Here is a 12,051-nt window from a genome sequence, read left to right as displayed (position 1 = left end):
TCTGTGTGCACAGCAAATACAGAATATGACCAAATACAGACCAGCTCCTTCTGGCATACCAAGAATTCAAATGCCAACCCATTTAAAATAGATTATATTCCTTATGGAGACATCAGGGATTCTTTAAGTTGGGGGTGGGGGGGGAACCCATAGTGGGAAGAAGGTGTCATATGCATTTTGAAATATGACACTTAAGGTCTTGACACTGACATACCCTGCACAAGCCTCCCAGAAGTTCCAGTGGATTTTTCTTATGCATGTGAGACCCCACTTTGGATGTCTTCCTTACATTATCTCTCTTATGGAGCTGTTTTCCTGCAAATTCCCCTACAGATCACAAAGCCAATTTAGCAAGGCAATGCACAGTGTGAGTACTTCAGATACAAGACAACAAGTATGCAAATGTAAATTGCAAGCTGGCAACCATTGCTGGTACCAAACTGGTCTGAGAGCAAATCTCACACTCGATATAGCAATGAAGCTATAATGCCTGTAACATTAGAAGCAAAGACAGTATAATCTGAATTTAAACATCTATTCTTTAATGCTTCAATTTCCATATGCTTTTCATTCTGCACATTGGAACTGTCTGAGATGATAATTTTCCTGTGATGTGCATCTGCCCAACGCTCGTTGAGGTAAGAGGGGGCATGCTCATTACTTCCAAATCTCAACCTTCTCTTGCTACTCATCAAATAGGTCTTTAGGAAAGCAATCAGCTCTCTGTTAGCAGGTCAGATGAGGAAATACATTCCCAACACTTGGCTGAGATGGTGGCAGACCACAGTGAATTTAAAGATTTACAACTCCTGCAACAACTTGTGTACATGTATCTCAGGACAGGGTGGTGGTGGCAGGAGAAGTACCAAGAACTAGTGGCTTTTTGCTTAACAAACTGATTTGAAAGAGTACTGGTACTAGCAATTCAGTACTAAACAGTACTAAAAAGTTGTTTAAAAGAAGCTGCTGAAATCGCACATTTGATATGCAAAAACTGGGAAGGATGAACTTTAGTAACACGAAATTCAAGATAAAGCTTTAGAATTTGTCTTGTTGGTAGCTCTTCCTGAGCACAAAGGAGCGTGGTTTTAAAGTGGATAATTATGTCAGAAAAAAAGCCTGAAAGCCAAGATCAGATATCTTTCAAGAAGTAAAGCATGCACAAAGCACTTTCAGTGCATCTGTAGGAGAGCAGACCAATTCATCCCTGGATTACAAAGACTGCAAGAATCTTTCTAGCAATACCACAAAGAGCATGGGGAGTCCTAAAGCTAAGCACTCCTTAAATCTTCAAGCAGACCACAACGAAGGAGGCTGTTAGGGCTGTCTGCTTCCAGTCATCTGCCCTTTAAATCTGCAACTGTGCAATAATCATAACCAATACGATAACCAATGGAAAATTATTTACTGTATGCATAATGAAGTGGGCAGGACAAAACTAGCTTGCAAAGTCTACACAGGCTCAGAAGGAAGTCAGAACTAATGCGCTGGGGCGGGCTGAAACCAGAGCAAACCACTGGATGGCAATGAAAACGCCAAAATCTACATCTCCGTGTTGCTGAACATGATGCTACTACATCACCATGTAACTGAAATACAGAAATAATCAAACACAATGGTTATAGAGATTTACAGAATGCCACAAAGGCCAATCTATTATAGATGGAACAGAGTGCATTGTCCTTAAAAATATTCCCATTGTTCTTGACACAAAATTAACAAGAGTAGCACTATCCCTAAGTTATCCCTATAACCACATCAGGAGTACCAGGAAGATCTTTTACCAATGTAGACACTATTCAGCTCAAGCCAATCTAATAATAAAATTAGGAAAACATGCACAATTTCTGATACATACCTGATCTATTAATCCTGTCAATTCTGTCCATGCTAGAAGCAGAGATTCTAATTCGAGGGCTACTCTGATTAGAGGATTCAGAGCCTCCATCAGCAAAGGAGTCTTCAAATGCAAAAAGTATTTCTTTCACACATTTGTGACAGACATTGTGCTGGCAGGGAAGGATCAGTGGATGGGTAAACAATTCCTTGCATGCTGGGCAGATAAGCTCTCTTTCAATACCCTTGATGGCAACCTTCATGAGAGAAAGAGGGAGAAACAAGTGTAAGCGCAGGAAAACAGGAGCCACCAAGATTTATGGCTCTTACCGCTCTATGAATATTCAGCTCTGCAGAATAAATGCACACAATTTTATCTGGTTTGAGGCACTTCTTTGGCTAAAACAAATATCAATTAACATTTATGAAAGTACTGACAGCATTCATTTCAACTGAAGTGAACATTGCCACTAGGCAAACTCAGTTCATCTTTAGGTCATGTCTGCATTGCAGGGGAGGAAAGGAGGGGAGTAGTCTTAATTCCACTCAAGGACCTAGTGAAATGCAACCGAACGCAACCGTACTTCTTAACAATAGGAGTCCATATGTTTAGCTTGCTCGCTGGCTTACGAAGAGGGAGAAGGGGAAAAAAAAAGAGAAATTTAAGTGTCAGACTGGTCAAACAACAGGCTTTCCTGACGTGTAATTCACGTTTAAGGGCTGAAACTGTCTTGACTTCATTAGGGCAATAGTTCCGAGTCAGGAACATCATTTATTAATTAATTTACATGCTTATTTACGTCTTTCATCTGTCGCACAAAGAGCCGCCTGTGGATCGGTGCGGCTCTCCAGCAATTCCGCGACCCCCGCGGCCGGCCCTGGCAGCGCGCCCCGCCGAGCAGCGGCTGTGGGGCGGGCGCAGGCAGCGGCAGCGGCAGCGCCCGCTCCGCCCGGCGCCCTCCGGAGCGCTTCCCCTCCGCGCCCCGCGCCGTCGGAGCTCCCTGCGAGCCCTGCCCGCCGTCCCGGCTGCGCCGACAGCCGCCCAGCGACGAACCTGTCGGCGCACACCGCGGGGGACGGACAGACTGACTGACAGGCAGGCAGGCAGACGGACAGGCAGGCAGGCACACACCCTACAGCCCCCCGCAGCACAAGAAGAGGAGCGACGCACCCCGCCCCGGCGGCCGCGCCCCGCCGGCTCCCCCCGCGCTCACCGGGCTCTCCAGACGATCGCTCTCCATCCCTGCGCCCCTTCCTCCTCTTCCTCTTCCTCCTCCTGCGCCGGGGCGCCGTCAGCCCGGCCGGGACGCGGACCGTGCAGCGCCCGCGGCGGCGCCCGGCGCAAAATGGCGAGCGGGCGAGGGACGGGACACCGGCTGCCTCGCTCTGCTATTGTTTTGGTCCTTCTCTTTCGCCACGCGGTACCGGAAATGCCGCCCGTCCCGGCGGCCGGCAGTATTGAGTCTTTCCCGCTCAGCCCCTGCCATTGATCACCTCCCGTGGTATCCGTGTGATTGAATGGCTGAGTCGTAGAACGGTTTGGGTTGGAAGGGATCTCGAAGATCACAGAATCACAGGATCAGTCAGGTTGGAAAAGACCTCTGAGACCATCGAGTCCACTCTGTGTCCTAGAGCCATCTTGTCAACTAGACCTTGGTACTAAGAGCAACATCCAGTCTTTCCTGAAATACCTTCACCACCTCCCTGGGCTTTGAAAAAATTCTCTTTCATGTCCAACCTAAATTTCCCCTGATGCAGCTTCAGATGGTGTCCTCTCATCCTAAACATCTAATTCCAATGCCCCCCCACTGTGGCCCGGGACATCTTCCAGAATGGATTGCTCAAGCCTTCTTCAACCTGGCCTTACTCGAGGACTGGAGCACCAACAACCTGTGCAGCCTGTGCCAGTGTCTCATCACCCTTTCAGTCAAGAATTTCTTCCTAATATACAATCTAAACCTGCCTTAAGTTTATATCAATTATGCCTTTTTACACTACCTGGCTTCCCTCTCCCTCTTTTTCATAAGCCCCCTTTACGTACTGAAAGACCGCAATAAGGTTTCCATGGAACCTTCTCTTCTCCATGCTCAATAGTCCCAACCCTCTCAGCCTGTCTTCACAGGAGAGGTGCTATAGCCTTCTGATCATTTTTATGGCCCTCTTTTGGACTCACTCCAACAGATCTGTGTCTGTCTTGTGCTGAGAATTGCAGACCTGGATGCAGTGCTCCGGGTGGATAGAGTAAGGGCAGAGTAGAGGGGACAGTCTCCTCCCTCAAGCTGCTGGCCACACTTCTTTTGATGCAGCCCAGGATACAATTGGCTCTCTGGGCTGCAAGTGCACACTGCTGCCTGATATCCAACTTTTCTTCCATGAGAACCCCCAAGTCCTTCTCCTCAGGGCTGCTCTCAATGACTCCTTCTCCCAGTCTGTCCTCACATTTGGAATTGCCTCAATCCAGGTGCAGCTCCTTGCACTTGCACTTGTTGAACTTCATAAGATTCTTGTAGGCCCACTTCCCTGGTTTGTCCAGGTCCCCCTGGATGCCATTCCTTCCTTCTTTTGTGTCAGCTGCCCTGCTCAGCTCTGTTGCCATATGCAGATTTGCTGAGGCTGTCCTGGATCTCAGTGCTCATGTCATTTATAAAGATACTGAAGAACACCAGTCCCAAGAGAGAACCCTAAGGAAAACCACTCATCACTGGCCTTCATCTGGACACAGAGCCATTGACCACAACTCTCCGGCCAATTCCTTATCCACTGAATAGTCCATCAATGAAATCCATGTCTCTCCAATTTGGAGATAAGGATGCCATGTGGGACTTTGTCAAAGACCTTAGAGAGGTCATCTCTTGGTCTTGCCTTGTAAACTTTTACAGTCACCCCATCACAGAAGGTGACCAGTTTGGTCAGGCACAATTTGCCCTTATTGAAGCTGTGCTGGCTGTCTCAGACTACCTCCTTGTTTTTCATGTGCCTCAACTTTTTTCCATGAGGACCTGTTCGATGATCTTCCCAGGCACTGAGGTAGGGCTCACAAGTCCATAATTACCCAGACCTTCTTTCTTCCCCTAATCAAAATCAGGTATGGTGTTTCCCCTTTTCCTGTCACTAGGGGCTTTGCCTGACTGCCATGTGTTCTCAAATATCATGCAGGAGGCATGCACCAGGCTGCTTTTGTGGCAGCTAGGCTGAAAAAGAGGTGGGGAAGTGGTTATGATGGCCAGCACCTCCTACCCTTCCCTTACAGCACATTTCCATTGGAAAAGGGATAGTAAATACCCTTTTCACCATCCACCAGAACAAGGTAAAAATACTTTTAAATTTCCAGCACCTTCAGGTTTTGGAAAGGGTGCACACAGAACCATTGCAGTGGCAATAGTTAACATAGCTTAAGCTAGGGGAGAAAGAACCAGTTAGCAAGCTTCGAGTGAAAGCATGCACTGTCCTCACATTACACAGGGGAAGGAGGTTTAGTTAATTAAAATACATGAAACCTGGCTTATGTGAATGATGAAATGTTGTCAGTTTGACAAACACCAAATTTGACCTACTTGCTTATTTGAAGAAAAACACCAGGATAAGGAGTTCCCTTTTCCCCTGAAAACTAGTTTTCATATGAGTCAATAAAACAAACACTGTTGAAATGCCTTGCTTGGGCATTATTTACACCTGGGTTTCAGGGCCTGGATGTGAAACTTGAATGGAAATTTACACTCAGAAATCATGAAGACAGAGGTGATTTTTTTATATGTCCAGTACAACAAAGAAGAACTTTCTACAGAAGACTTATAAAGATATTATTTAGCATTTACTTTAGTAACTAGTGTCATAAAAATACAAAGTGCTCTGGTTGAAATTATTCTGATAATGCCAGTAAATGTACAGTATGTGTATTCAAACTGAAACATGTCACTTAACTGGGCGTGGGGAGAACAGGTTGGTAAGGTCATATGTTGTCAGCCTTCCAACTATGCTTTGAATAATGATTTGCAAGCCTCTGAATAAGGATATTATCTCTTACCCGCCTCTGCTATTCCCCAGCTTTCCTGATTCCATCTTTCCTTACCAGCAGGCAGCTTTTAATAAGCACTTGTCTGCACTAGCACGCTACCCACCACCGACGCTGGATTGTGGTTGATGCCGGGCCAAATAAACAATCAGCCTCAGACTAGAACAAAGACCCCTGGGCTCTAAGGCCTTTGAAACAGTCGGAAGAACTTTTGTCTTTGGTGCCTCAGCAAGGAAAACCGTTCTGCACTCCATGCCAAAGGTGTAGATGGCCGTGCAGGTGGATATTGCCAGTGCGGGCAAACACGGAGCACACATTTTCCCCTGTCCTCCTGAGGTCTTCACATGGACCACAGTGCCAGCTACTGTTACTGCCAGGACTTGTGAATTATTCTTTGTTCAATCTCTTAATAGATTGTTAAGGTATTATCTTGTTTGTGTACCTGTTTGCTCTGGCTTCAGGGTAGTTTGGAGCAAGATTTTAATTACCACCTCCATCACATTAAGTTATTACATCGAAGAAAATGTCCTTGAAGGTCTCCAAGGGGCAAAACTCCCTCTTCTGCACTCTCACCTTTTTACTAGTCTTTTGATCCTCCCCCAACTCAGGATTACTAAATTTGCCCTGCCAAAATTCTCATCAGCTTCAAGTACTGGGAGGAAAAGCAACAGCTAGGAATGACTGATACATTAAAAAATAAGAGCACAAACCAATGTCAGAAAAGACTCCTGTCCTTGCTTCTGAAAAGGGTGTTAATAAGATCAGTATGACTACAGAAGTCCGACCCACCCTTCTGCTTTGTTTCCAGCCAAAAATGTGCATCAACTGGACACCCGTTGTGCTCACAAGGGACTCTTTTTGCATGGAGCAATGCCTGGGTACTGTTTAAGTAGCTCTACGCGTCCTTCAAAATTCAGCCCAGTTGCTTCAGCAGACAGGGTCTGACCAGGATTTACAGCATGCCATGAACTCCCAAGTAAGCAGAAGAAAACAGTAACTAGGATGGATGGACATTGCCATGCTCTTTTCTGCCCTACCTCAGTTTAAATATGCTTGTTAATTAAATAATTGATATGCAGAAATCTCCCAAGTGCTCATTTGCATTAACTATTAAGGTAGTTTCAAGAAGGATGCAGCACTGCTTTCCAACAAGCTGTAAAGTCCTACACTTATTAAACAGTGCAGCTGAAGTCCTACTGCAGGAAAAAACACAAGCCTGGCCCAAAGCACCAGAAAGGTTCTGCCAACACCTCCCCTGCCTTCAGTAGGTCCTCAAACCGAAGATTTTCAAGATATTTTCGTGCTGTTTTTGCAACCACAGCTTGAGACTGAATCAGTTTTCTGCTGGTCTCTCTTCTTCTGAAATATTAGAGCCACTGCATCACTGTGGAGATTTGCAGGATGAGAATAGAACTTTTCCTGAGCTAGTATGACTGACCTGGGGACTGAGCTGTCACATAAACATTTTTCTCCCTGTGCAATGTGTTTTCTTCCAGGATGAATTCAGAGGGGCGTTAACCCTCATCCTGCTCTCTGTAAATTGTCAGTGATGCAATTTGCTTCTCTACTTATTTCTAAAGAGTTGAACCTAATGAGGATCACTTTTACCCACAGGATTCTTCCAGTCATGCAGGCTAAAAAATGAGGCATCAATAAGGCAGGAATTTATTCTGCCTGAGAGAAATGTGCCTGTTTTGGCTCAGGAGCAGAGGCTCAGTTTTGTCTTCACAACGGCTGCCCTTCAACTGTGTGACTTGAAGAGCTAGCAAGGATCTGTAGACCTTGGGTGTTTCAAAGTGAACATAACTATGGCCTGAGTATCTTGTCATAAAACAAAAATATCAGTCCCTAATCCCTTAGTTCAGGGTTGTTTGTCTTCTCTGCACAGAAGTGCCACAGGTCCATAATCCTCAAGGCAGGACAGGTTTCCTAACAGATCCCATAACCTGATCAGCAGGACTGGACAGGTTGAGAAGGTCTCATGTGCCACTGCTATGCACAGAGCACTGAGTCAGTAAAGACTGTACTCATTGAACTGCCAGAATACTGGGTCTGCAATTAGCTTTGGGTAGGATTTGTAGCTAGCTTGTTTCAAAGTGTGCTAAACTGGTTCAGTGTGTCTTTACTTTTTAACTTATTGCCAAAGGTACAGTACTCTGCTTCACTTCCAGGACACCTGGAAAGCAGCAGAGGATCCAAGGAGCAGCTACATACAATAGTCCACACACAGGACTCTGCTCTTTCCCTCCATATATTGCAATCACTTGCCAAGCAAATGGAAGAATTCAAATGAAAAAGCTTTCCAAAAATAAAATACATTCAAATCAAAATATCTCCCAGCTCTTAATTAAGAGACAGTCCTACCTCTAAAGAAATTATTACTGTTTAGCAGAAAGAAAATGTAAGGTTATTTTTGAAAAGGATTTAGAATATAAACCATTTACATTAAAAAAAATAGGCTCAGCTTGTGACACTATAAGGGTATGACACAATAAATAGTACAGTAGACATGGAACACAAAGGGAGCTTCTCTCCTTCACTTCAGACTTCAGATACCCTCTCACAGAAGCAAAAGCTGTCAGCTCACCCCTGCCATGTCACATCCCATGTGCTTCTAGGTGCTTCAGGGAAACTGTTGGAGAGATGAGGACATGTCTAAGATGTGGAAACACACCTTTGTCATACAGGCTGACTAAACCAGCCAAGTAACGGATTAAAACTGATCCCTCCTGATAGGGACCCAAACCCCAAAGAAGCACTTTCCTGCACATAAGCAAGAAATATGTGAAGCCTGATCTTCTTTCGCACGAGGAGCAGAGCGCCAGTTTGGCTGAGTCAGGCAGCCCAGAGACACCTGCCAGCCACCACAGCCACTTGTAAATGTTGCATTTCTCCTCTCTGGCTCCTCATTGTGATTTCAGTTTGAATCCCTGTATAGCTCTATCTCTTTTTGTTGCCTGGACAAAAGCTGAAATGCTACCACAAGAAAATTTTACATTAGTATTTCATGAAACCAGGCAGAAGGCAGGGAAAGAAATCAGTGTCACCTGCAGGTTGCAGGTAGAGAGCATGCAGAACTTGAAATGTTCTTAAAATTATTTTTATGTATTTCTCATATTCATATCATATGGGGTTTGCAGCTTGTTTTCAGCAGTATCTATTTCTCTAAATGCTTTTTCTGGAGAATAAAGCTGTTTCTTATAAACCACAAACTGTCGGTTTCTGCAAACCATGCAGAGTGTTGGAATAGATGGCAAAACAAAGCAAACAAGCGAGGAAAAAAAGAGAGAGTGAGAACCTTGATTAAAAAATAGAGCATGCTAAGATCCTTATTTCAATTAAATAAGGAGATTTCAGTGACAGTGTTGGTGTTGTTAGCTTCCCTCTGAAGCTCCCATTGGTTTGTATCAGCTTATTGATTTTATTCCGCTTACAGAAAAATGCTCAAAAATGGTTTTACGGAAAAAATGGCAAGTATTGGTATCATTTAGCCCATAAGATATGATTGTTTCTTTACAGCATCCAAAAATTCTTTGGAGTTAATACTACAAGAGAATCCTATGCATTTCAAAAGAAGAAAACATACGCCTATGAAAGTAAAACAATTTGGAGTTTGGGTAAATAACTGGGGTAGGAGTGTGTGTGTTTTGACTACTGCAAAAGTAAACTTTTGGTAATAATCTGGGGCAGGATTGGAAGAAGCCCGAGACCATTTCTGGAATGATACATCATTTTGAGAGAGATGAGTGTCCTTGCTGCGGTTTGAACTGAGATTTCAGAGACTGAAAGAAGGTCATACAATCTCCTTCTGCACCAGTGCCTCTGATACAAAATGCAGCTAGTTGTTAATCTGTCTCTCAGGGGTATTTTGAAGTTCTCAGATGCTACTGTGACATTTGTGACAGGTGCCACGGAGGCCCAGAATATCTCAGAGAGTATTGTAGTGAGCCTAAACAGATGTTGTGGATATATGGATTACACAAGGAGTGTCTTATTGGAACTAAAAGTGCTACATGCATCTTTCTGTTCTAGGTGCTACGTGCAAGTTGTACGTGTGAAGGGGAGTGGCAGGAGAATAACGAGTACAGATCATTAAAAGAGATAACAGGTTTTTGAAGTGACATTCCCCCGGGGAAAAGTGATATATAATGATTTGCCCTGTTTGAGAGGTCTGATGGAGGTTGCCAGCTAAGTGGAAAAACAGCGTGCTTGCCAAAAGGGGTCATGTGCCCAGGGTTCAAGAGCTGATGCATCCTACCTGCTGGGACCCTGTCTATTGAGAGGTGAGTGTGCAAGTGTAAAGTATTCTTATTGTGTCCTGATTTTCTCATAGGTCTTTGTTCAGACCTTTGTGAAAGCCAGATGCTTAGCAGTTAACTCAGAGAATGTTAATGCTAGTGCTTCCAGGCTTTATTGAAAAAGCTTTATTGATGGGGAGGGAAGTGGGAACAGGAAGACTGGAGTGCTGAAACCTCTAAGCAGCAATACCCTGACCCCAAGCAAATACAGTTTAGCATGGAGAAGAGTCCTGTTGCTGGCATGATTTATGTCATCTGAGAAAGCAGTTTAATTATCCCAGCAGAATATCTCCAAGCTGCTGGATAGCATCAATAAATTACAAAGAGGTTGTAATCTAAAACCCTGGTCTGAAGGTTCAAAAAATGCAAAAGGAAAATGTGGAGAGCAAAAGGTCTCAGAGCAGGGAGCTGGAGAAGCTCAAGCAGTGACTGTCACTACGGGAAGTCTGTGGCGGTCACACAACTGGTGTTGCTCCCCTTTTCTTCGTGTACATCAAGTGTCTGTGATGATGGGTCTTGGCAATGTCATTGTCTATGTATAAACAACAGCACTGTTTGTAATAAACATGCATATTTCACACTACTGTGCCAACTCTGCTGTCTATCGAGCCATATGCTGTTGCAGAGGGTGTCTGAATTAAGCACAAACTGCTTAACTGTGGGATAAGGGACAGATGTAGCCCCCCATGACAGGGACATTCCAGGCACAAGGAGTTTCTGGCCTGAAACATTTTATGATTTTCTTTGGTGTGTAAAATGGACAGAACAAGACTGAATTTTCCTTTACAGCCCTGGCATGATTATACTCAGGCAAGGAGAAGCAGAAAATCACCCAGGAAACTCCTCATTCACCTGCTTTAAAGGTTCTTCCAGAACTTTTAGAAGAGGGAGTGGAGGAGAGGGAGGGGGAGAAGGATGTGCACAAAGAACTGGCTGTGAAGGCAGCGTTTGGAGATATGCCGGAAAGCCATCAACATGAGTCTGGAACAAGCAATATTTCTGATAGCGCCATTGTTTGCCACAATTATTTTTAAGTTTAAAAATATTGTGGCCGCTTCATTTTTTGAAAAAAGCATGCTACCCGTGAATCTTTGGTACTCCCTGGTTTTAAACACACATCAGCAGCTCAAAAGTACAACAAGTTGGATTTCCTCCTTTTTTCTTTTTTTTTTTTTTAATTTAAGTTAATGACTTTGGAAGGTGGTCTCATGCACAACTTTTCCTCAAAACACTTGCCAACTGAATCAGTGCCTGGGGAAGACAGCTCGCTCTCCAGCGTTGCCCGCAGCCGGTGGCTAGCAGCACAGCCCCCGGGCAGGGCGCATCCCATCCCCTGGAGCGGGGCATCCCGCCGCGCTCGGAGCGGGCGCCGGGCTGCAGACGCCGCAGCTCTGCTGGGCGGGGGGACACTTCGCCTGGAAATTATTGTTGAACTTTTTCACCTCGCAGCCTCGGAAGCGTGTGGCAAGTATTAGTCGAACCTCCAGAGTGCATTAGCTGTAACGACGAGTCATTCCTGCCCCAACATTCCCCTAAAAAACCGCGACAAACCGCTTGCGAAGGGAGCCGTCTCTCCCCGCGGGCTCTGCCCGCCCGCCCCGCGGTGTCCGGGTGCCGCTCGCCGTCCCTACCTTGCCCCGCTTCAGCAGCTCCAAGATGTAGTCGAACCGGGCGCTGACCGCGGCCGCCTCCATGGCCCAGCGCTCCCGGCGGGATCAGGCCGCCCCCGCGCTCCCGGTGCTCTGCGGGGGAGGGCCGCCCTGGGGCCACTGGTGCTCCGCCCGCCCACCCGCTGCCGGCACTCGGGATGCTCGTGGGAATGTCGCATCCCGGAGCGTCGCGGCAGGACTGCCAGGCACCTGGAGGTGCCCAGGAGCACCGCCTCTGCTCAGGTGCTGTGTTAAA

At 45.7% G+C, this 12,051-nt stretch overlaps 1 protein-coding gene across 1 annotated transcript in view; it reads right to left on the bottom strand.

The window, feature by feature from the left end:
- The window catches only part of TRIM36 (tripartite motif containing 36), a 34,025-nt gene extending 22,185 nt beyond the window's left edge, over nucleotides 1–11,840 (bottom strand). The window contains exons 1-2 of the mRNA XM_041484197.1: nucleotides 11,778–11,840; nucleotides 1,859–2,093 (exon numbers count right to left, since the gene is read on the bottom strand). Of these exons, the coding sequence (XP_041340131.1) occupies nucleotides 1,859–2,093; nucleotides 11,778–11,840 (298 nt within the window). The remainder of the gene's footprint in view (nucleotides 1–1,858; nucleotides 2,094–11,777) is intronic.
- Between the last annotated feature and the right edge of the window lie 211 nt (nucleotides 11,841–12,051).

This window comes from Pyrgilauda ruficollis, unplaced genomic scaffold (genome assembly GCF_017590135.1).
Source record: "Pyrgilauda ruficollis isolate IOZ18807 unplaced genomic scaffold, ASM1759013v1 scaffold64, whole genome shotgun sequence".
NCBI classification, from domain to species: Eukaryota; Metazoa; Chordata; class Aves; order Passeriformes; family Passeridae; genus Pyrgilauda; species Pyrgilauda ruficollis.
The sequence above is the reverse complement of the archived record's forward strand: the minus strand, read 5'-3'. Positions and strand labels throughout refer to the sequence as shown.